This window comes from Aulostomus chinensis, chromosome 23 (assembly GCF_037954235.1).
Source record: "Aulostomus chinensis isolate RoL2024-O1b breed Wild chromosome 23, RoL_Achi_v1.0, whole genome shotgun sequence".
NCBI lineage: Eukaryota > Metazoa > Chordata > Actinopteri > Syngnathiformes > Aulostomidae > Aulostomus > Aulostomus chinensis.
Window position 1 is genome coordinate 6,341,914 of NC_141342.1, and position 22,177 is coordinate 6,364,090.

Below are 22,177 nucleotides of genomic sequence, written 5' to 3' on the forward strand. Positions count from 1 at the left end.
AGGCAGCATGCAGTCGGAGAGCAGGAGCGGTGACCATGACGTCATCTTAGTTTGTGTTCCTCTCCTTTCCCTCATTTGGAGCCTGCAGTGCCAGTGTTGTTACTTCTCCTCCGGCATACGCCTGTGTCACTTGGGTCAGGTGTGATGTTAGGAGTCGGTCTCCTGCTGTGAGCGGCGACTCGCAGCTCTAAGACTCATTCCTTTGTCTTGGTCGGGCTCCTCTGTGCTCATCCGTATAAAGGAAGTGGGACGATTAATGTGCCACTTGTGGCTGAAACACCACATTAACGCAGTGCTGCCTACAATGGATTGTAACAGCCCATCTGCTGTTAGCTTGGCCTGCAAATCCAATTATGTGCTTAAGTCCCCGGTCTAAAAATAGTTGAAAATGACGGAAAACGCAGAAACAACACGTCACGAGTTGTGAGTCCAGAGGAAATAATGTTATTGAGCTCATGTGTCTTTTCTGTGGAGACGATTGATGTGTCATGAGGAAATGATGGTGTGTGACGGGGCGAGGGCAAGGCGGGCGGAGGAGTGGAGGCAGGCGACGCTTCCCAGGCAGGATTAGACTGACACACGGGCGGATGTCTGAGGGAACGTAGGGGGAATTTCTTCGGATAACGGATGAAATAAGGTAGGCCATACACCCGGAACACTTCTGATTCACCTGTAGGGTCAGATGAGTGTCTGCTGACATGCTGCTGGCTGCTGTAGGTGCAGTAACTCGATATACTTCTACTACAAACATGTAGTTCTTCCCTGATACACATATGAGCTGCTGTAGTATCACATCGTCTGGGACCAGGAATCAAGTTATTTAATTTATAAAGCACAACTGAGCACCTGAGTGTGTGTGTGTGTGTGTGTGTGTGTGTGTGTGTGTGTGTGTGTGTGTGTGTGTGTGTGCGTGTGTGTCCTCAGCCAACTTTGACAGAGGAAAGTGTTACATCAACGTGTTCAGACGCTCAACAGTTGTGTTTCTCCTGCTGAAGTCGTCTCTCATGTTAGCTGCTCTGTTTTGGTGGTGCTATGCTGTGGAATAATCTGCAGTGTGAGAGTGAATGTGGATTATTCTCCTTTTCACTGAAACCCCACTAAAAAGATGCTGGTGTCTGCAGGCTGGACGTCTCTGCAGCGCCTCAGTATTCAATCTAAGTGGTACTTTTACACACAATTAGTCTTGTAACTGATGTTGCTCCTTCCTGAGATTTCAAAACTGCAGCAGGTCACATTGTATTTTCAGTTAAGTCTTGATTAATTGTTCCATTAATTTTTGTATGTTTACCTTTGTTCTCAACATTTATTGTAAATGTCACTTTCATGTTTCAACGTTCAACCTGTTGATTGTTTTCTTTGTATTTATACGCTGCTGGGAGCAGCAACACTAAAAGGAGCTTGTCCTCCTTATGAGGACGGGTCAGGGAAAGGTTGGCTTGCTGCAGTCGATTCTGAGGACACAAAATGTAATCAACAACGCTGGTGTCTGGCAAGCCGTCAAAGGGTTGCAGCACGTCTGGTGTCTGCTAGAGTTGCAGTACATTTCACTTCCTGCTGCATGCATGTAATACTTGTACATGAACCCTGATCAGCAGCGCCTCAGTATAATCTCAACACCAGGACCCTTCCTCAGCTCTCCGTCCTCTTAAGACCGTTATAATAAGATGCTTCCTGCAGGTGGCCACAGCACCACCCTGATGTTAATCCCATTATCACACGAATAAAGAAAATACAGATTACTGGGTTACTACTGAGTCTCATGTTAATCTGGTTATTCAGAGTCGATTCATCTAATGCCACTAGCTGCAAAAATCCATCCATCCGTCCATCCATCTTCTTCCTCTCCTCCTGTTGAGGGTGGTGGGGGTGGAGCCTATCCCAGCAGCCTTCCCCCTGGACAGGTCACCAGTCCATGGCAGGGCCAACACATAGAGACAGACAACCATTGGCTCTCCCAGCCACACCTACGGTCAATTTAGAGTCTGGATTAACCTGGTCCCTCTTGATGTCTTTGGACTGTGGAGGAAGCTGGAGTACCAGAGAGAACCCAGCAGGCACAGGGAGAACATGGAGACTCACACAGAAAGACCCCGTGCTCCAGCCGGGGCTCGAACCCGGAATCTTCTTGGTGTGAGGCGACAGTGAGGACCACTGCACCCCCGTGGATCCTTCTGGAGCAGGGCCAGGCTCAGATTGCTGCACTGCCCTCTCAAATGCTGCTGCGCTTCTGTGCGGGGAGGCGTTGTCATTTTTGCATGGAAGGAGCCACAAGGGCCTTTCCCAGCTCCTCCAAAAAGAACCTCCTCCAGTTCCTCTTGCTTGCCCACCAGGTTGGGTTTCGCTCACTCCAATCACAAAGGCATTGTACATGGATACGTCAGTGATGCTGTGGAAGATCACGAGGGGCCAGTGGGCACTTGCAGCTGTTTGTGCCTGTGACTTCATCAAGATTGTCTTCTCCGCCCTTTTTGCATTGTAGTCAAGGATGAATCCTGGTTTTTGGTCTTCCCGAGTGCTCATAAGGATCACATTCTTGTTCTTCTTCGGCATGTATGAGACAACTGTGGTGTCCTGTGTAAAGGCACACATAGAAGAAGACCTCTCTTCCCCTTGTTGCAGGTAGGGCAGGTGGCAGCTCAGGTGTGTTCCTCCTCACAGTGCCAAACATTGTGATTTTTTTCTTCAGCAGCACCTGACGGAGCTCATGAGATGTGACAAATGATCCCAGGTCCTCTCAGCCCTTCTGCCATACCAGTACAACCCACATGCCTTGTTTCAAGGTCATCTTGACCTCTGTCTCCTCTTTCCCTCTTTATAAATTCACACCAGCATGACATATAAATTTGACCCCACTGGGAGATGTAGAATCCATCAAAATAGATACGGGTCAAATTTGACCCATAACAGCCTCAAAAGGGCAAAAATGTGAAGCACATAGCCAAAATTATGTATCAATATTTTTAAATTATATTCATGTATTTTGGGCCACTTCAGGAAAAGTCATCAAGTTTCAGGCTTAAAGAATGACCTTTAGGGTGTTTTTATTGCTGTCAAAAGTCAAAACGGGTCAAGTGTGACCCGAACAGTATGTGAGGGTTAAGAAAGTAGCTATGACTCCTGCAGGGCGGCGGCGGTCCATCCTGCTGCCAGACGTGGACGTGCGCAGTGAGCGAGTGTCTCTGCTCTCAGTCGCTTCAGTCTTCTGTAGCAGAGGCGACGCTCTGGTGTCCCTTTACTGCTAAACTCTGCTGAAGTTGACAATTCTGGACTGAAGCTCCTTAAATGGTGATGAAGATTTCCTGAAGAGTGTGTGTGTGTGTGTGTGTGTGTGTGTGTGTGTGTGTGTGTGTGTATGATTCTGGAAGGATGGGGACTTTTGTGACCCTGGCAGAGGTGCTGGAGGCTCGGGGGTCACCGCTGGACGAGGATGAGCTCTGGTGTCTGCTGCTCGTCACCGCCGAGGCCTTACTGGATGTCTCCAAAAGAGGTCAATGACCGCTCCAGTAGTCCCAGTTAGTCCCAGTTGCACCTGCTACCACAGGGAACTTCTCTAGGCTGCATTCGAGGGCATCAGCTAAAATTTCATCATGCTGACAAAGATTTCCTCCCCTCCTTCCTCGACAACCCAATCATCCGTCTGACTGCCACTTAAATCTGAGTTGGCTGATGTCACCAGTCCTGTTGTGTTCTGGTTCAGGTTCAGGAAACATGTGCAGCGTGCTGAGCCCCAGCTCGGTGCTTCTGTCCGCCAACGGGAGTCTGGCCTTTAAGAGCTGTGCCCGGTATGAAGATGTGGCCTCCTTCACGGCCCCTGAGGTCCATCAGGGTCACACGGTCTCCACCAGGACAGCAGCAGAGAAGGTGGTGAACTCTGGATTGTTAGATGTGACGCTAAACATTACAAACATGACTCAAAACAAGAACTCAGAGCTCTCAAGCATCATTTTGTATCCTCTCTGGAATTGATGGCGATGTAACATGTCTCCAGATGCTGGTGTACTCTCTGGGGATGACTCTCTACTGGTGCGTTGACTATCAGCTACCTCAGAACCAGGTACCTCGCTGCTTCCTGTCTCTCATGTCAAGCCCTCTGACTGGTCCCAGTATTGATCCCTTGCTGTGGTGCGGTTCTTCACAGCCGGTTCAGCTGAGTGCAGAGCTGGAGAGTTTGCTGCTCAGCATGTGTGAGGACATGCTGGTGAGGAGGACGGACCTGCTGACCGTACTGGAGACCTGCGAGCTTCACCACAAGACCTGCATGCTGCCCCCGCCCGAGCGGCTGGTCAGGCAGCTGGTGGAGGACGTGTACAGGAACTCAGTGAGTGGCGCCGCTCTGTTTTCATCTAGGACAGACAGAGGTTTCTGCTTGTTTCTCTGAGCCAGACAGGGATGTCGTTGCAGGCTGATCACATGTCCATGGCTGAGAATGGATCCCCGCTGACGGATCGCAGTCAGATCATCAGAGACAGATTACACAGTAAGAAGCAGGTCCATATTGATCAGAAAGCACAGCAAAGGTACTTCAGGGTCTCTTATCAAGCCTTGTGTGTTTTCAGGAGGTTCTTTTAGTAACTCAACATGGATGCTGAAGAAGAAGATCTCCAGAACGTTCTCAGGAGCGTCCTATCCAGCTGAGCCCTCAGGGTAACAAGTGCTACCGACAGCATCACTGCAGGCTGAGGCTCTGTCATTTCACATGAAATAGATGTGTTCAAGGTGCAGAGCTTGACATGAAATAGACGTGTTCAAGGTGCAGAGGTCGACATGAGATAGACGTGTTCAAGGTGCAGAGCTCGACATGAGATAGATGTGTTCAAGGTGCAGAGCTCGACATGAGATAGATGTGTTCAAGGTGCAGAGCTCGACATGAGATAGACGTGTTCAAGGTGCAGAGCTCGACATGAAATAGACGTGTTCAAGGTGCAGAGCATGACTGTGTGTGTGTGTGTGTGTGTGTGTGTGTGTGTGTGTGTGTGTGCGCGCATCTGACCATCATCTGGTGAGGGACAGCTCATTAACTCATTCTTCCCCAGGATTCCTTCGGGAGGTCGCCACAGGGAGAGTTACGACAGCTGGCAGCTGGGCCGAAGCCCCTGCAGCCCCTACATGGACGGAGGGCGACACACCAGCTCCAGGTCCTTCCCAGGGTTTGAGTCCACCATGAGTCTGAACGAGAAGAAAATCAAGGTGAAACTGATTTTATGAGACATTATCTATGAATAAATCACAAATTGATGCAAGTCAAAAGCTTTTGATGGCAATGATGGTGATAGAGCCCTCGTCTCCTGTGACAGGACCTGGGTCCTGAGTTCATACGAGTGTTAGACGAGCCGCCGGTTGTCCTTGAGCTTCCTGGATCCATCGTGGTGAGTTCTTCATGGGGCAATAGAGCAGGTGGTAATTATGGTGGTTTCAACATGGAAGCGGGAAGGAATCACATCAAAATGACTGATGGGGACCAAACATATTTTCGTTGTTCAAATATTGAGAAGGCCAGCAACCACGAATGACTGTAACCAGCATACAGCGCAATCAACCGTGATCTGGTTCCCATTGTCTTTAACAGAAGTGCCTCTGAAAACTTGGTGGTAAGTGGACTTTGATGGCAACAGTCGCCTGATGTCGTTTCATTGCAGCCTTTATGAGGTTGCTGGGCATCACAATCTCAGTGTTGGAAGGATTGCAATCATTCGGGTATTTTTATTTAAATGATCTATTGTGACCCATAAAGTATGTCAAATAGAAAACAGTCTTCCAGTTGAAAAATACGTCACTACTTCACTAACGCCATGTTTGTAGTCTCCCTGAAAACATGGTGTCATGGAACTCCAGAGAGACGACAAACATGGAGTTAGATACTGACAGGTTTTCCTTTTTCCTTCGAAGGAGGAGTCTAATCTTTGGTGGCTCACACTGTCGTTTTTCCCAGTCAAAGAAAGGTAAATCCGCCACCACTCAGAGGGAGCTGAGTGTGGTGATGCCCAGCGGTCAGAAGATAGCGGTCAAGTGTGAGGTGAAGACTCGAGGAGGGGATGTCTTTGACATGATTGTGGCTCACTCCAACCTGATGGAACACTTCTACTTTGGCCTTGCTTACATTGATGGTGATGATCTTTGTGACCTAGTTTTTAATTGCAGCAGCTTGTATAATAATATCCTGCCATACGCGTCAACATCTTCTCTTCTTTGTCAGATAATGAGTTCTTCTTTGTGGACAACGACACCAAGATTTCCAAAGTTGCTCCAGACAGCTGGAAGAAAGTGCCTACTGCCACCTTTGTCCTTTTCTTCAGGGTCAAGTTCTTTGTCAATGACATTTCTCTTCTTCTGTAGGTATTTTTCAGTCTTCTATCGTGACCACACACAGCCGAGTCTTTGAAATAACTCCCCTCATGTTGGCTCCATCAGGCACAAACAGACCCGTCACCAGTATTACCTCCAGCTCAGGAGAGACATCCTAGAGGACAGACTGTCCTGCCATGAGGATACAGCTCTCTACCTGGGAGCTTTGGCCTTGCAGACAGAGTATGGAGACTGTATGCCTGAGGTTGGTCATGTGACGCTATTTTAATCAAACCAAGAGCTTAAACCGCCTCATAGCTCAGAGGAGTTCCACCGGGGTGAAGGCTTACAGCTAATGTTAGTGACTCAAGACCAAGAGTTTTAAAGCAGGACTTTACCCAAAAACTTGGGCCCAGCTCAAGAACTTCAGTTTATCAGAGTTTAATAAAGGAAATGATGGGTCCTCCATGTTTTCTGTCCTTCAGACAGGCCTCCAGTTTAGTCAGCTGGTTTGTTCCATGTGGATCATTGATGAGTTCAGCTGTGTGTCGTCTGCATAGCAGTGAACATTAATGGAGTGTTTCCTGATCATGTGACCTAGAGGAAGCAGGTACAGGGTGAAGAGGACTGGTCCAAGCACAGACCCTTGTGGAACACCAGAACTGACTGTAGTGGTCTCAGAGGAACCATCATTAACTGGTACCAACTGAGATGACCTAGTAAATATGACCTGAACCAGTTTAGTGCAGTTCCTTTAATACCAGTGACAGGTTCCAGTCTCTGTAGAAGGATATGGTGGTCAATGGCATCAAAGCTGCACTGAGATCTAATCAGACCAGCACAGAGACCAGTCCCTCATCATTTTTTCAGCACAATCTCATCAGTAGAGATGTAGTCATAATCCCTGGATTACTGGATGAATATTCCTCATAAAAAAGGTTCCAAGTTGCAGCTTTAAAATGCTGTTGTACTTCATATGAATACATCAATTAGAGTCATGTTGTTCTCAGGTGTGTGGCCGGAACTACTGCCGTCCTGACCAGTATGTCTCCAAGAGTGTTATGGAGAAACGTGCCTTGCCTCACATTCAGGGAGAGTTACTACGACTCCACAACAATAACGCTCAGATGCTCCCCGACGAGTCAGAACTGGAGTTCCTGAAGGTAACAACTGTCATAATAAAATTCACCCAGCTGCAGGTCAAACAGATGATGCCAGTATCAGGACTTTCTCCCTCCAGGTGTGTCAGCAGTTGCCTGAATATGGCGTGTTGTTCCACCGCGTGACACGTGAAAAAAAGCCAGTGGAAGGAGAGATCATTCTTGGGGTTTGTGCCAAAGGCGTCATTGTGTATGATATGAAAGATGGCTGCCGCTCCACCAGTCAGGCGTTCTACTGGAGGGACACGGCCACCATCTCCTCAAACGTGAGTAGACATGTATCAAATACAATTAAAAGTGATGAGAACCTACATGTTCTGCTTATTCCCATGTTCCTTGATGTTCCTGCAGAGGCATAAATTTGTTATCGAGTGCCGGGTCAGTAAGAAGAAGTACACTTTCATCACAGAGAGGTCCAAGATTGCCAAATACCTGTGTAACCTCTGTTCATCCCAGCACAAGTTCAACAATGAGATGAGCTCCCGTCAGCTCAGCCACAGCCTGGTCTCAGGTCAGTTTTGTGATCGGGGGGAGGATTGTCGGATAGAACCTGACACAGAACCTGACACAGAGATGAGTGGTAGCAGAATCAGAACACTGAAGAGAGCTTGTTCTTGCCTCTAGAGGAGAACATCGTTCAGTATGCGGCAGTATGTCGCACTCAGAGCCGCCTCAAGTCCTTCATGTTTTCTGAGACGCCACAGGACGACAGCGGTCTGACCACGCCCCACAATGAGTCCCTGACCAAGCTTTGTGATGATGTGGCCGCCCGGATCGAGGCTCGCTTTAAACAGCAGCACCAGAGCCTTCATGAGCAGAGGTAGCGCCACCGTACACCCACGTGGATGATGTTTGTGATGCTGTGCCAAGTTGCCTCAGTTTTCCAAAACTTCCAGAACCCCACAAGACAAGCCCCTTCTTAACTACACAGTAGGCAGTATTTGTATGTACTATGATATTACCAGACTACATTTGCACAGATGACATTAGCAAATTGGCTCCGCTCCAACTGTGGTCAGGGAGCGTCAGACGTTTGATGGTTGGGTTGCTTGAGAACATTTTGCTTTTCTGACAGCTACAATCAGGGATCAACACTCAGATTCTACAGTAATACTGTAATACCACAGGTCAAAAAGGTGATTGGGAATTTTGAGGTGAAAATGCGATTATCGAATTAAATGAGGTGACGACCAAAGTGGCAGACGGTACGTGACCATCCTCTGAGGGACTTCCTGTACGTGTGTGTATGTTCTGCAGCACTTGCTCCAGCAGTCAGCGCAGCAGCACCGGTGCGCGTTCCCCCTCCTGCTCTCAGAGAAGTGGATCTGAAGCCCCCTCCGGTTCCCCTGCAGCCACAGGTAGAACCAAGCCTTCACCTCACCTTCCCTACCTGACCCACAGATCCACAGGTCACATGACCCTCTGGACTTCCGTTGTTTAGATTATGTCATGAGGAGCTGTGGATGTCCAGACGTGCTGTCACATTTCCACATTTCAGAACTGATGTTGAATGTTTTACTGCATCATCTGAGGAGCAAAAGTTGTTGTGTGTCACAGAAACACCGACTAAACTGGGCTCATCGTCAGAGAGGGAGGTCCTGTGTGTCTCTCTGAAGAAACACCCCAAGCTCGGCCTGGGTAAGCCAAAGGCAGATGTATTCCACATCTGAGGAGAAGGAGCTCTTGCATGCAGCTTCCATATGCGATGAACTAGAGCAGCTTTCTGACTTCAAATTGTTTCTATGTCCAAATATTCCGGAGAGTTTGTTCGACTGCTTGTCAACCAGACGAAGAAGGTTCCTTCCGCCTGTTGCCTGCAGGCTCACGGTGTTCTAGAGACCCTCTGAGATCAGAGAAGGAGGCCTGCTGACATATGAAAAGGATCCGCACGACAACTTTGTGGGTCACTGGTTCTGAGTTTTAGCAGATTTTGTCTTCAGCTTTTCAAGCTAGTCAGGACTGTAGCTCGTCGCATGCTTCCTTGTCATTCTGCTCTGTGGTTTATCCAAGTTACCAGACCTTCATCATAGGTGTGGTGCGAAAGGCTTGTACCAAAACGTCCCAAATGAAGGGTAGACTGCAAGTTGGAATGTGTTCAAGGGTCCTTGGTTGCAAATTTTTAAGTGCATTCTCCTGCGGACCCGTCCCAGCCCAGAGATGTGCCAAGCTCTTTAACATGGTGGTTGAAATAAATCTGAAACTATCAGAAATGCTGCACAGAAAAAGACACAACCCACACAGCTGCTGGAACTTCAGGATGTATTACCTCCTGAGGTGGGACATTTGATGCTAAAGTAAAGTCTCTGATACTAAATGTAGACCCTGGTCCCTGAAATGACTGTTGATACCTTGGAGTCCCCGGAGGGTTCTGAATTCTGGACATTGATGTGGTTTGTGTCCCTCCAGGTATGGTGATAGTGGGAGAGGACACGGTGGGCCACGATGACTTGGGCATTTATGTGGCCTCCATTGTGCCTGGTGGACCTGCTGATAAGGACGGACGCATACGAGCAGGTAGAGAATCACGTTGTCAGTTTGACTTACCAACACTGTCGATGAAGAGCTAGAAACCAGCCACAGCAACAGTTCTGAGCTACTGTTTATGTACCGAAGACAGAGGAGGCCTGCCGTAGTGCTGCTGGACACTGGCGCCATTTCACTGTGACCTTTGCCCTCAGGAGGCCGTCTGATCTCTCTGAACCACATCAGCCTGGAGGGCGTCACCTTCAGCGAGGCAGCAGAAGTCATGCAGAGCAGCCCTGAGGAGGTGCAGCTCATCATCTCACAGCCAAAAGGTGCTCGGGGTCATTCAGTAGCATCACTGTCCAATTGTCTTCTGCCTCCAGCTACATCACACACTCAGCTCTTGTTTCATCTACAGTCCACGTCAGCCCCAACAATACGCGGTCGCCTGCACTGAGGAATTACGAGTCCCAGTCCACACAGGTGACAGACGGACGCTCAGGAAACAGCCTGGATGAGATCGTCTCAGTCATGATGACGCCCAGAACCAGCAACCGGCTCGACGTCCCCCGAGAGGCCCGCATTCTCAGTGCGCAGGTACAACTGAGAGGCAGTGTAGAGGTACAAAAACTTTCAAAGACCCTCATTAGCTGACTGCACATCTAAGTCATCCACCTCCACCTAAGTCCTCATCTTTATCCATTTGCTGTCAAACACAATTAAGCTCCTCTTCACAAAGCGTGAGCAGGCAAACTGGCAAGAAGCCTCATTTCAATTTATGTACTTAGTGTGTACGAATAAATGACTTCTATTTATTCAGAGGCCTTCAAATGATAGAGAGGCTAAACAGAATATCGAAGAAAATATAAGGATTTTCAAAGTTTAAACCTTGAACAGGATCAGTGGTGGTGAAAGTGCCATGGAGGAGGAATCAGTCTCTCTGATGCCTGCTTGCTTTGGTTTGTCTATTTTTAAAAACATCTTCAGATTTGCGCTAAGACGAGCCCGTGGAACACCTCCTCCTGGTGCAGGTATCGTCGGGAGAACTGTTGTGCTCATTTGGTCCTGTAAACACTCCCGCTAATCTGGATGAATGGATGGATTAGCGTGTAGCTGACTGACGCCACTGTTTTGTGGTGGTTTCAGGACGGCTGCTCCCTCTCCTCCCCCCTGCTGAACTGTGGGAGGTCAGACTTGCTCACTGTGCAGGTCAGGAAGATTTCTGGAAGTCTGGGAATCAGCATCTCAGTGAGTTGATGCTCAAGTGTTTCTTTCTGGTTCATAGGGAGCCGCCCCCAAAGCTTAAAGTGATGCTGCACCCAAAAAATGTATTTCTCTCCAGTTCCCACTTAAAGGAGTCTTGAGCTCACAAAGATGTAAATGTAGTCTGGAGCTCATGGAGACGAACAACCGCTAAACTGCGCTGTCCGATATAATTCACGTCTTCTCTGTCCTGCTGTACCTTCAATAACACTGTGAGTTCAGCCAAAGACAAACTGCAGCAGCTCAGGTCCCTCCCTCGTTAATGTGCTGAATACACGTGGCTGGCTCTTTCTGCATTCTGGATCCATTTAACAGAAAAACTGGCTCTGATAATTAAACATGAATTAGTGGTTTTATCATCCTCTTGCAATCCTTGTGTCTGTCTAACGAATGAGTTTGAATGTCCATGTAAGAATCTGAGGGTCAGGGAAGGTCATTAAAGCGACTCATCGCCAGTCGTGGGTCACAAAGTCTACTTCACTCAATCTGATTAACATCTGTGGTCGGACGGGATTAGAGAGAAAAGTTGATTTTATTGACCCTGCTGCACCTCACTGCAATGGGTGAAGAGTGTCAGTGGATGTCAAGTTGGTATTCAAAGACGTCCTTCATTATAATATCAAACTGTGTCCTGCAACATGCTCCTGAAGGGCAGATGTAGAAGTGTTTATGCAGGAAGGAGGCTGGACTAACAAAGACACCTGTGGCTCAGGGTGGCGTCAACACCAGCCTTCCTAACGGAGGAATCTACATCAAGAGCCTCGTTCCAGGAGGAGCCGCTGAGAGGGACGGACGCGTCCATGCAGGTACCACAGAGAAATCACTCACCTCCAGTATTACAGAGGTCGTACCTGGGCTTGAGGAGAGAAGGGATGGTCATGACATCATCTCAAGGCTCCAGATTGTGTCTCAGAAATCTGCACGTTTATCACTGGTGTACCATCCTTCACAAATACTCATCCAATCGTAGAAACACGATGGGACCTACTTAGGTGATGTGTTGTTCCAGCAGTTGATAGATGGCACGGTGTGCGCGTCGCATATTCCAGCTGTTCAGCCTCAGTCTGGTATTTGCTAGTTCAAGGGCGAGGATGCTTGGCGTGGAAAGGTCTTTAGGGCCAGCGAGCGCCAGCTTGTGCCAGGACTGAGACAGAAACCTACACGTTTACATGCTTTTGATACGAAGCTTGGTCTCTGCACCAAACCTTTCATGACGCGCCTCAGTCAGGCCTGTGATTGACAGATGGTTCATCCAACAGTTTTATTGGTGACCGTTCAGATGTGACACGTCAGGTTAATGGTAACCAGGTTTGTGCTGCTGCTGCAGGGAATTGTGGGTAAAACGGAACCTTGAACTGCACCCCACCTGGACCGCCTGGTGTGTCCGCCTGCTCCTAGCAGCTCATTAGTTCTGTTGCATGTTAGTTCTGTTACCAGATCCACAGCCGCCTGCACTCCTGTGAGCAGATCCGGATTTGCAGTAAGCGAGGTATCTTCAGGTTAACCTTGGGTTTTCAGGGTCACAGAGGTGTTTGCTTTAGACCAAGGTACATCGCCATGGTAACTTCAAAACTTGACATAACCTGCTCCGGAGCGGATTATGTCCAAGGTAAGACATCACCCCGCTGACCCTGGATTTGTCTTTCCTTTGGCTGACATTTTGTTGTCTGAGTCATTATGGGCGGGACTGATTACCAACTCGAGGCTTGACGGTGCTGACCTGGAAGAGTTGCCAGTTATTTGCTCCCCCGATATTCAGCACCACCAGAGTTGCAGCTAATGGTGCCAATATTGTCTCATAGCCTTAAGAGTACATGTGAAGCATTATTATGCAGCATTTTCAACAGTTTCATCATCATGGTGATGTCACACTCACCTGCGAGGAGCAGAAATGCGTCCACCTAGGGCTCCGTATCGCTCTCCCTGTTGAGCTGACCAGGAACGAACCTCCAGTGAGCCTGGAGTCATGAGGGATGTGAAAGTCCCTCAACCTCCATATTCCTTGTGTTGACTCACGTGACAGTGACGGTAGTCTGCCAGTAGGGGCCACTGCTGCTCAGCAAACCTTCAAAAAGCAGCTTTAATGGAATTTACGCCGATGATTGTAGCCCATCTGACTGATCACCAAGTTGAAATATTCCTCACGTATGAATGTAGGAATCAATCAATGGGTCATTTCTGTCACAATGTGGAGGCGAGGAATTGACCCAGGAGCAGACGGGTTCACAAAAGGGGTATTTGTGAGATTATGACCATCACGGCGCGGCGGCCCACGCTGCGATGCCTCACTCTCACTTGCCTCCATTGGGACTGCTCAAGTTTTTGCGTACATACACAACAAATGTATATGTGCTTTCGTTAATTCTGACGTGTGTCATTATTACGATCAACCTGTAATAATTGTGATTGTTTGTGAGAGCTGTATCAGGTAACTGAGTGTGGAATTCCATTTCGCCTCTGGGCTCCATCCCTTGGTGACAAATAAAACTGAGTCACGAGGAGGCTGGAGGCTGGGGGCTGGAGGCTGGAGGCTGGGGGCAACGACAAGACTGACAGACAGACAGACAAGCTGTGTGACATGCGACAAAGACTCGACACAGATAAGGGGAAACACGGAGGTTAAACACAGGGCAAACGAGACACAGGTGGTGAAATCACACAGGTGAGACATGAGGTAATCACAGGGAGGAGCACAGGAAGACAGGACATGACTACAAAGTAAAACAGGAAATAAGACAGGGATCATGACAATTTTGAACCTGACTTTAAAGGAACAGGATCTCATCCATTTGAGTGAATATGCAGCAGAACACCATCATCCATATGAACACCAAACCAGTTTCACTCGGTAACGTTCATAAAATCAGTGACTGAGAAGTGATGAGCTGAAGCTGGTTTCTGTGGTGCACAGCCAGTAACATCAAGGAAACATGGTTCCTCAAGAAGTCCTGGTGCTGACGTCACCCTTGGGTCCCTCTTCCTCCTGCTGAGTGTTTTTATGTGTAAAGCTCACATTACTGACCTGAGTTGTTTAATCATAAAATCAACATGTAAAACTACATAAAATACTGTGTAATTTAAAGTAAAAGAAATGCAGAATATTGGAGACTGACTCTCATTCTCACCTCATTCGCTGTTGCGGGTCGCCCACAGCAGCAACGCCACAGCCGTTAACGCCTCACCTCTGACGCTTCTCAAGACTGAAAAATGCAATGCGACTCTTTGGTATTTAGCTGAAATTCTACAGCAGACGGAGTGATGTAACGAGCCAGCAAGAGAAGTGAACACATGAATCTGTCACAAAGTACTGGAACGAGCAGAGAAAGAACAGATGAGACGGTGAAGCTCCTCCTCTGATCTTCCGCAGGCGACCGACTGCTGGAGGTGGACGGGATCCGTTTCCAGGGTTTCACCTACCAGCAGGCCGTGGAATGTTTGAGCAAGACTGGGGAGGTAAACTTGACTAATGCTTACACACTGAATGTTAAAAGTGCTGGCGGCCCGGTGGAGCAGTGGTCCTCACTGTGGCCCCCCAGCAAGAAGGTTGTGGGTGGAGCCCCTGCTGCAGCACAGGGTCTTTCTGGGTGAGTCTCCATGTTCTCCCTGTTCCTGCTGGGTTCTCTCTGGTACTCCAGCTTCCTCCACAGTCCAAAGACATCAAGAGGGGACCAGGTTAATCCAGACTCTAAATTGACCGTAGGCGTGGCTGGGAGAGCCACTTGTCTGTCTCTATGTGTTGGCCCTGCCATGGACTGGTGACCTGTCCAGGGTGAAGGCTGCTGGGATAGGCTCCACCCTACCACCCTGAACAGGATTATTAGTAAAAAAAAATGGATGGACAGATGTTTAAAGTGATATTCCACCTAAAATGGGTATTTTTGGCTTACAAGTACTCACAAATAGGTATTTTCCCCTGTACGTTACTTCTTCATGACTCCAGAGTGCAGTAAGAGCCAGCCACGTATATTTAGCTTGAAGCTAATGGAGACTGACGGCACAGAGAAGAATAAGGCAGTGAGCTCACTGCACCCATTTGTGAGTACTGATAAGGACTAATACTCTTTTTGGGTGGAGTACGTAGGATGTAATACTTCTCCTGTCTAGCCTCCACCATCTTGTCTCTCATCAGGGTTTGTCTCCTCCCACTCAGGTGGTGACTCTGGTGGTTGAGAGGGGGCCGGTGAGCCTGCCCAGGGTCTCTCTGAGCACCGACACCAACAGCATCCACCCGTCGACCAGGCAGCTGCGTTTCAACAGCTCCTCATCCATCGGCGCCGCTCCACAAACCAACTCAGATCAGTCCAGGGACTACAGTTTCATTACTGACGGTAGGAAAGCTCCGCCGACATGAGGGTTCTTGGGTTTGGAAGCAGGAAACATGTCGCCAATCAGTCGCTCTGCTGGCGTGAGAGATTATGCCAGGAAACCTGACACTGGCGAGGAACACCTCCGTGAGAGGCGCTGCGTCCTAATCTTTCTTGCGCTTCAGGAGCCAACGGGCTCGTCTGCCTGGGTGAAGGTGAACTCTCGTTCACTTCCTGCTCTTCTTCCTGATCTTCCTGACTGAAGGCCTGTGGCCTCCGTTATCCTCGGGCCCTCCACCTACGCCGGCACCGTCATCGCCATTAAACCGCCCTTTGATGACTCTGACATGTGATGCTGCCTTGCTCACCTGTGACCCTGTAGGTTAGGCTCCTCCTCTCTCTGGCCTCAGCTTATTGTCGTGTTGACCTTATTATGACCTTCTGATGAGACCTCGAGTGATGTGGTCTCCTTCCATGTTCGTGAGCTGACGCATGCGTTGACAGTAACAATGAAGGACTTTTGAAGTACATGTTACTGTTTCACATATTTTGCTTCTGATGAAATACGCAACAACTTCAAATTTGAGAAAAAGTTTCCCAGTGACTTCAGGTGCTTCTGTCCTTTTTTGAAAAAGAGTGAAAGTACAGAACAGAAGATAAAAACAGCTCATTTGAATAAACTCTGAGTGGCGACTCTGGAAGTCATGTGACTGATCAGCTGATTCTCCATCCCCAGCGAAGCAGCAACATGTAAAATACTAGTCGGCACTAAAGTACTACGACAACTTTACTCCTGAAGGTACTTCCTCAGACGTCTGTGGACCAAATCCACCTGTCGAATCAGCAGGTTTTCTTCTTCTACGCTGCCTGTTACAGCCATTGAACCGTTGTCCACAGCGCCCCCTGCTGACACAGATACACACGACATAACCTGGTTTAGTCACTTCAGACCACTTGATGGAAACGACTGTAATCCACATTTTCCTCTTTTGCTGTGTTTTATTAAAACTCTTGACATTTTAATGGAAATAGAGATCCTGTGATGACTGACTTCATTCATTCGGGATGCTTGACCCCCCCCCCCTCTTTCCACCTCCATCCTCCTGCCTCCACACCCTCCAGACAACACACAGGAAGTGACTCTGACCAAGAGTGCCACCGGTCTGGGCTTCAGCTTCCTCATGTGTGAACTGGATCCGCCCACCCGGGACTTTGGCAGCCTGATCCGGATCAAGCAGCTGTTCCCGGGCCAGCCGGCCCAGCAGAGCGGCAGGATCCAGGAGGGAGACGTACTCCTGGCCATCAATGGCCAGTCGCTGAAGGAGCTGTCTTACCCAGTAGGTCTCGTTGACTCGATGAGTGACTTTGTGTCATTAGTTCAGTCGAAACATTCGGTCGGTCGCACCAGATGATCGATATGATTAATCAGTGATCAGTTCTGCAGGGCGCCAGTTCTGAGCCTGGAACCTGTCAGAAGTGGGACCGTTAACACAAAGGATTTCTACTGCCACAATTCAGGGTTGTTAAAAAGGCCGGATGCCCTGACGGGGCGTCTTATTTACTAACAAACATCAGCTGTAGAACAACAGCAAGAGCGTGACTGTGTATCTTTGGAATGATGTCACAATTCTGAGTGAAGTTGAGAATATGAGCTGAAATTATGAGATGACCTTCAGACTCATCAGAGGTTAGAACCATGATGATGAGGCGTCAGCCCTCTGGCGTTCCTCCTGGATCTGAGCAGGGTTCACATGTTCAAGTTCCCGTTTGTAGCCGCCTGTCTCACGGTAATGATGACCTCATCACCCGTCTCTCCATCCGTAGAAGGTGCTGAAGCTGTTCAAGACTTCACCGCTGGAGGTCCGACTGATGCTCTGTCGGCCTGCGCCTGGTACACACACACACACACACATATACACACATATACACACATGCACACACATACACACACGCACGCACACACACTCTCTCTCAGTCTGAACCACTTGTGTGCTCCTGCAGGGGTCCTCCCCTCCATCCATCAGTTCACTGGAACATGAGTTGTGGTGTTAAACAGTTCCATGGAGACGGAGGGACCAAGACGCCAGAGACGGAGGGACCAAGACGCGGGCTCTGATCGCTAGGAGGTCGGGGAGATTGACCAGTGATGTCATACGTGACGGGGACAGCGCATCTGCTGACGCTGGGTAGTGGAGGGAGATCATCTCCTCATTCTACTTACATGAAAACACTGCAGCCGCTCACGGATGTTCCCTGACACAGCAAACCGCCACGGTCATGTGACGTCTGGTCAGGTAACACTGGCGGTCCTGCTGTTCTCTGATTCCTCACATGAGTCTGGAGGCACAAAGGTGCGTTTAGTTCATTCATTCTGAGAGGAAGGAGGCAGAGACTCAGACCAGGATTCTCAGGACCCAACATGACGCTTTCAGTTACTCGCCGTTCTTCACTCGTGTTTGATACATTAGATAAATACTGATAAGAAGTATAAATACTGAGGTGAACAGAGTACCAGCGTTGGGGAGTCATCTGACGAAGTTCTCCTACCTTTACTCCTCATGAAGAGTCTCACTGAGGTGTTCGTCCCTGCTCTCAGTGAGGAACCCTCCACCTTCATGTGCCTGCCCACGTTCTTGTGTCCTTCACGTCATCTTAGATGTTAAACTCAAATCCAGCATTCCATAGTAGACCCCCCCCGCTGTGTGTGTGTGTGTGTGTGTGTGTGTGTGTGTGTGTGTGTGTGGTGAGTCAAATCACCTCGGTGTGTGATAAAAGAGTATCTTTGACGAGTCATCATAACTGCGTCTTGTGTGTTCTCAGCTCAGACACCAGACGCGCTGCAGGCTGCGTGTGAGCGTCCGCAGCGAGAGGAAACACCTGCACGTAAAGGTGAGTGACGCCTCACCGGCTCAGGGACTGACGTCCCCGTCTGGTAACTCCCCAGCTGCCACTGGCAGAAAATCCCAGCAGCAACAAACAAACACAAACACCAAAGCAAAACTGGTGAACAACGTCTTCTATTAACAGAGAGGAGGAACGCCTGAACGCTCCACACCGGCTCCAGTTTCAGGTCAGGAGGGAACCGGCCGGCCTTCAGCCAGCTGCTGGACATGTGAGGCCGCCACAGTCGTGGGCGGTGACTAACTCCTAGTAACCAGTTACCTCAGGAGATGAGACCTGGTCCACAGAAGCCAGACAGAAGACGTTGATAACATCACATTCGCAGTCAGCAGAACCGTTAAAGACTCTCCCTCCCTGATTGTACCTGAACACCCCTCTGGTCTGGGCCCTCGCTACCCTCCCTCAACCCCCCTCTTTCTGAACCACTGGTTCGTTCCGGTGGGTTTGCAGGAGCGTCAGGTGACCGGCGATGGTTTGACTCGTTATAACAGAATAAAGGAGGTGGGTCACTGCTGAACATGAACGTGTGTCTATGAGAGAGGAGAGAGTTCTGCTGGTGCTGCCATGCTGATGCAGCGTGTGTGTGTGTGTGTGTGTGTGTGTGTGTGTGTGTGTGTGTGTGTGTGTGAGTGTGCGTACGTGTGTGTGAGTGTGCGTGTATGAGTGTGCGTGCACGTGTGAGTGTGTGTATGAGTGTGTGTACGTGTGTGTGAGTGAGCGTGTGTGTGAGTGTGTGTGCGTGTCTGTGAGTGTGGTGTGAGTGTGAGTGTGAGTGCGTGTGTGTGTGTGTGTGTGTGTGTGAGTGGCCCAGCTGACCCTGTAACTTCCATACCAGGCAACTACGTTGGGAGGAAGACAATAATAAAGACGACACTTAAACCCTGCAAGGGAAGAAAAGCTCTCTCGAAAGTCGAGTTCCTGTGAGAACCTTCAGTCACCTGATGAAGTGAACACACGAGTGACTGGTCATGACTCGGAATCTTCGGCAGGGCGACTGACCGCTGCAGAGCTCCATCAGACGTTCAGGTAATGATGGCGTGGACCTGCATGAATAAATATGATTCAAATGTACAGTTCTGAACATGCCTCCTTGGTTACTCCGATTAAAGCAGTTTTCCTTTCCTCTGATTTAACCTGGCGCACCTGAAACAGCTTGTACATGTTTCACTATGGCATCGACAGATGTGTCTTGCTGATCAGCTTCGTTTGGGACTTGAGCTGTCTTTCATTTTAAATCACATATAACCTGAATCTTTTCCTTCAAACCAGCTTCAAACTGCATCCGCTGTTCACCTACTGGCCACAAGGTGGCAGGATTGTGCTTCAGCTGACGGCGTTTCCCCTCTGAGCTGAAAACGCAGATCAGTAACACTTGGTTTCAGGAGGAGCTAAAAGTGTGGTTGTTCCTTGTCTCCTCCACAGGAACTGAGGGCTGTTGACAGCAAAAGAAGACAAGACATCGGTCTGCTGGTGAAACGACAGCCACGTTGTTTCTGCATCATTAAAGTAACTGAAAACCCCTCTGTTTGACTCGTTCCTCTCCAAAACAAAAGCCATTAAACTGACCTCAGTATGGACGAGCTGAAACCAAACACTCACTTAGGCTCTGGACAAACGCACACACACACACACACACACACATACACACACACACACACACACACACACACACACACACACACACACACACACACGGACAGACACCTCCCTGGGTGAGGAGCCAGTAATGGCCCCTCGTAAATAAGCGTTCCTGTATTTTGGTGAAACCCAGTAGTGCATCTGGATCCCATCAGAACTCATGTTCCCTTTAGCAAATGATCCCAAATGTTTCTAATTATGCCAGTGGAGTCGCCACAGGTCCGTGTGTGCGCACGCGCACATGCGTGTGTTTTCGTGTGTGTAATCAAAGGACACGCACACCCACACGCTGGCCCGTGATTGTCCCTGGACACGCTAACAGAGACGGACAGCCCAGTCTTGACCCCTCAGCCTCTGCTGAGGTCACAGCACCTTGCGGTGACTGGTGGGAGAAAGATGCTTGTCTTGCTGACATCAGCAGCACCCAGCTTGGAAAACAAAGTGCTTCTGATCAAATGTGTCAATAAACAGAACTGAAGGCGATGAAGGTTCTTGGTTCTGTATATTTTACGGAAGAGAAGATGCCTGTCGACGTGTTTCACTACTTGACATTCGTGGATGAATATTCAGGATGAAGCGAGTCTGACTGACGGCAATCGAAACCACGGTTTTAAAAAGAAGCAGCCTCCATCAGGCCTCATCCACCTGACACCAACATGGTTCAGTGTTACCTCAGGTGACTAGATTTCACCTGGCAATGCTCACGTCAGTTAGATGTGGTTTATATTTTGCTTGGTTGTAAGTTATTAACTAATTATTAACTAATCCAACGGTGTTTCACTACATAACATGAAATGTTGAAGTAGCAACTTTTAAGTAAAGTCTTATCGTCTGTCGTTCCCTCCTCTAGGGAACTGAGACCCACGCTAGTTAGCGTAGCCCAATGGCTGGTAGTGGGTGGGAAGTGTTAGCATCAGCTAGCTCAGGTCCAGGCTAGTTAGCGTAGCCCAATGGCTGGTAGTGGGTGGGAAGTGTTAGCATCAGCTAGCTCAGGTGCGGGGTGCAGGATGCTGGTTAGCTTAACACAATGCCTGGTGGTGGATCGGAAGTGTTAGCATCAGCTAGCTCAGGTCCAGGCTAGTTTGCTTAGCCCAATGGCTGGTAGTGCATGGGAAGTGTTAGCATCAACTAGCTCAGGTGCGGGGTGCAGGATGCTGGTTAGCTTAACACAATGCCTGGTGGTGGATCGGAAGTGTTAGCATCAGCTAGCTCTGGTCCAGGCTAGTTAGCTAAGCCCAATGGCTGGTAGTGGGTGGAAGTGTTAGCATCAGCTAGCTCAGGTCCAGGATGCTGGTGTGTCCAGAAGGAATCCTTCTCCTCCTCATGATCAGTGGCAGCAGTCGCTCTTCTAGTCCTCAACAAACGTTTGGTTCTGTTGACCCAAGTTCCAGTGGAGCTTTGGAGGTGCTGCGTCAAATCACTGCTCCCTGTCAGGAAAGTAGTTCCGGCTACGTGTCTGATTCTACCACTACAACGTCTCCTCATGTTAAACTGGTATTCATCACCAAGGTGACACACAACCCTCCTGATATTAATGCAGGCAGAGATGCAGCTATGCTAACACTTCCCACCCACTACCAGTCATTGTGCTAAGCTAACTAGCATGTTTATATCCTTGTCCATCTCTGGGGGGGAGGTGTTGGTGTGTTCCTTTAACGTCTCTTCAGGCTGATAATTTGTTATTTTCTGTCCAGACGTGACACCAACATTTGATTTTAATGTTCATCTGATCTTGACTGGAGTCCAGCGTCTTTCTGACGTCCGGCGCCAGCTGGGCTGTCTCTGTGTCTGACGTCAATCAAATGCCTCTTTTAAGATTTCTAACGTCATTTTATGACAGTTTCAATTTTTTATAAATGTCAATGAAAGTAATAAAACAGCTCTGGTTATATTATGTGCCTGCTTCAGACTCCACGACAGTCTTGCTCATTGAGTTTATTTATAGAACGTAATGATGTCATCACTTCACAGCACAACTTCTCTACTAAGAGGGAAATTAATCGATATTTTTATGTCATCATCGGTCCAAATGTCAGAGTAACAATCGCGCTCAGGGTTATCCTCAGACGCCGTGGCTCAAGGGGGCACTTGACCACCTTTCAGAGGATTTCATTGTTTCACATCAACCTATTTGCCGCCTGCTGTTTGTGAGCTGCTGACAGTCAA

At 48.8% G+C, this 22,177-nt stretch overlaps 1 protein-coding gene across 3 annotated transcripts; it reads left to right on the top strand.

The window, feature by feature from the left end:
- Window positions 1–421: 421 nt before the first annotated feature.
- On the top strand, window positions 422–20,814 carry frmpd2 (FERM and PDZ domain containing 2). 3 transcript variants are annotated; one of them, XM_086195820.1, is made up of 32 exons: window positions 422–637; window positions 3,366–3,487; window positions 3,698–3,861; window positions 3,989–4,054; window positions 4,139–4,318; window positions 4,402–4,477; window positions 4,557–4,644; window positions 5,034–5,187; window positions 5,295–5,366; window positions 5,930–6,104; window positions 6,194–6,329; window positions 6,409–6,547; window positions 7,293–7,445; window positions 7,523–7,708; window positions 7,794–7,953; window positions 8,067–8,262; window positions 8,700–8,800; window positions 9,000–9,080; window positions 9,849–9,956; window positions 10,121–10,237; window positions 10,324–10,502; window positions 11,052–11,153; window positions 11,881–11,974; window positions 14,536–14,621; window positions 15,319–15,496; window positions 16,595–16,809; window positions 17,297–17,363; window positions 17,474–17,766; window positions 18,293–18,361; window positions 18,500–18,874; window positions 19,209–19,399; window positions 19,796–20,814. In XM_086195820.1, exons 2-28 carry the CDS (start codon window positions 3,367–3,369, stop codon window positions 17,509–17,511), a joined length of 3,432 nt encoding a protein of 1,143 aa, XP_086051946.1. In that variant the 5' UTR covers window positions 422–637; window position 3,366; the 3' UTR covers window positions 17,512–17,766; window positions 18,293–18,361; window positions 18,500–18,874; window positions 19,209–19,399; window positions 19,796–20,814. The 3 variants fall into 3 exon arrangements, with proteins under 3 accessions (XP_086051946.1, XP_086051944.1, XP_086051945.1); XM_086195818.1 differs by having other exon boundaries at window positions 17,474–17,658; window positions 19,796–20,813; XM_086195819.1 differs by lacking the exons at window positions 19,209–19,399; window positions 19,796–20,814 and having other exon boundaries at window positions 17,474–17,658; window positions 18,500–19,198.
- The last annotated feature ends 1,363 nt before the right edge of the window (window positions 20,815–22,177 follow it).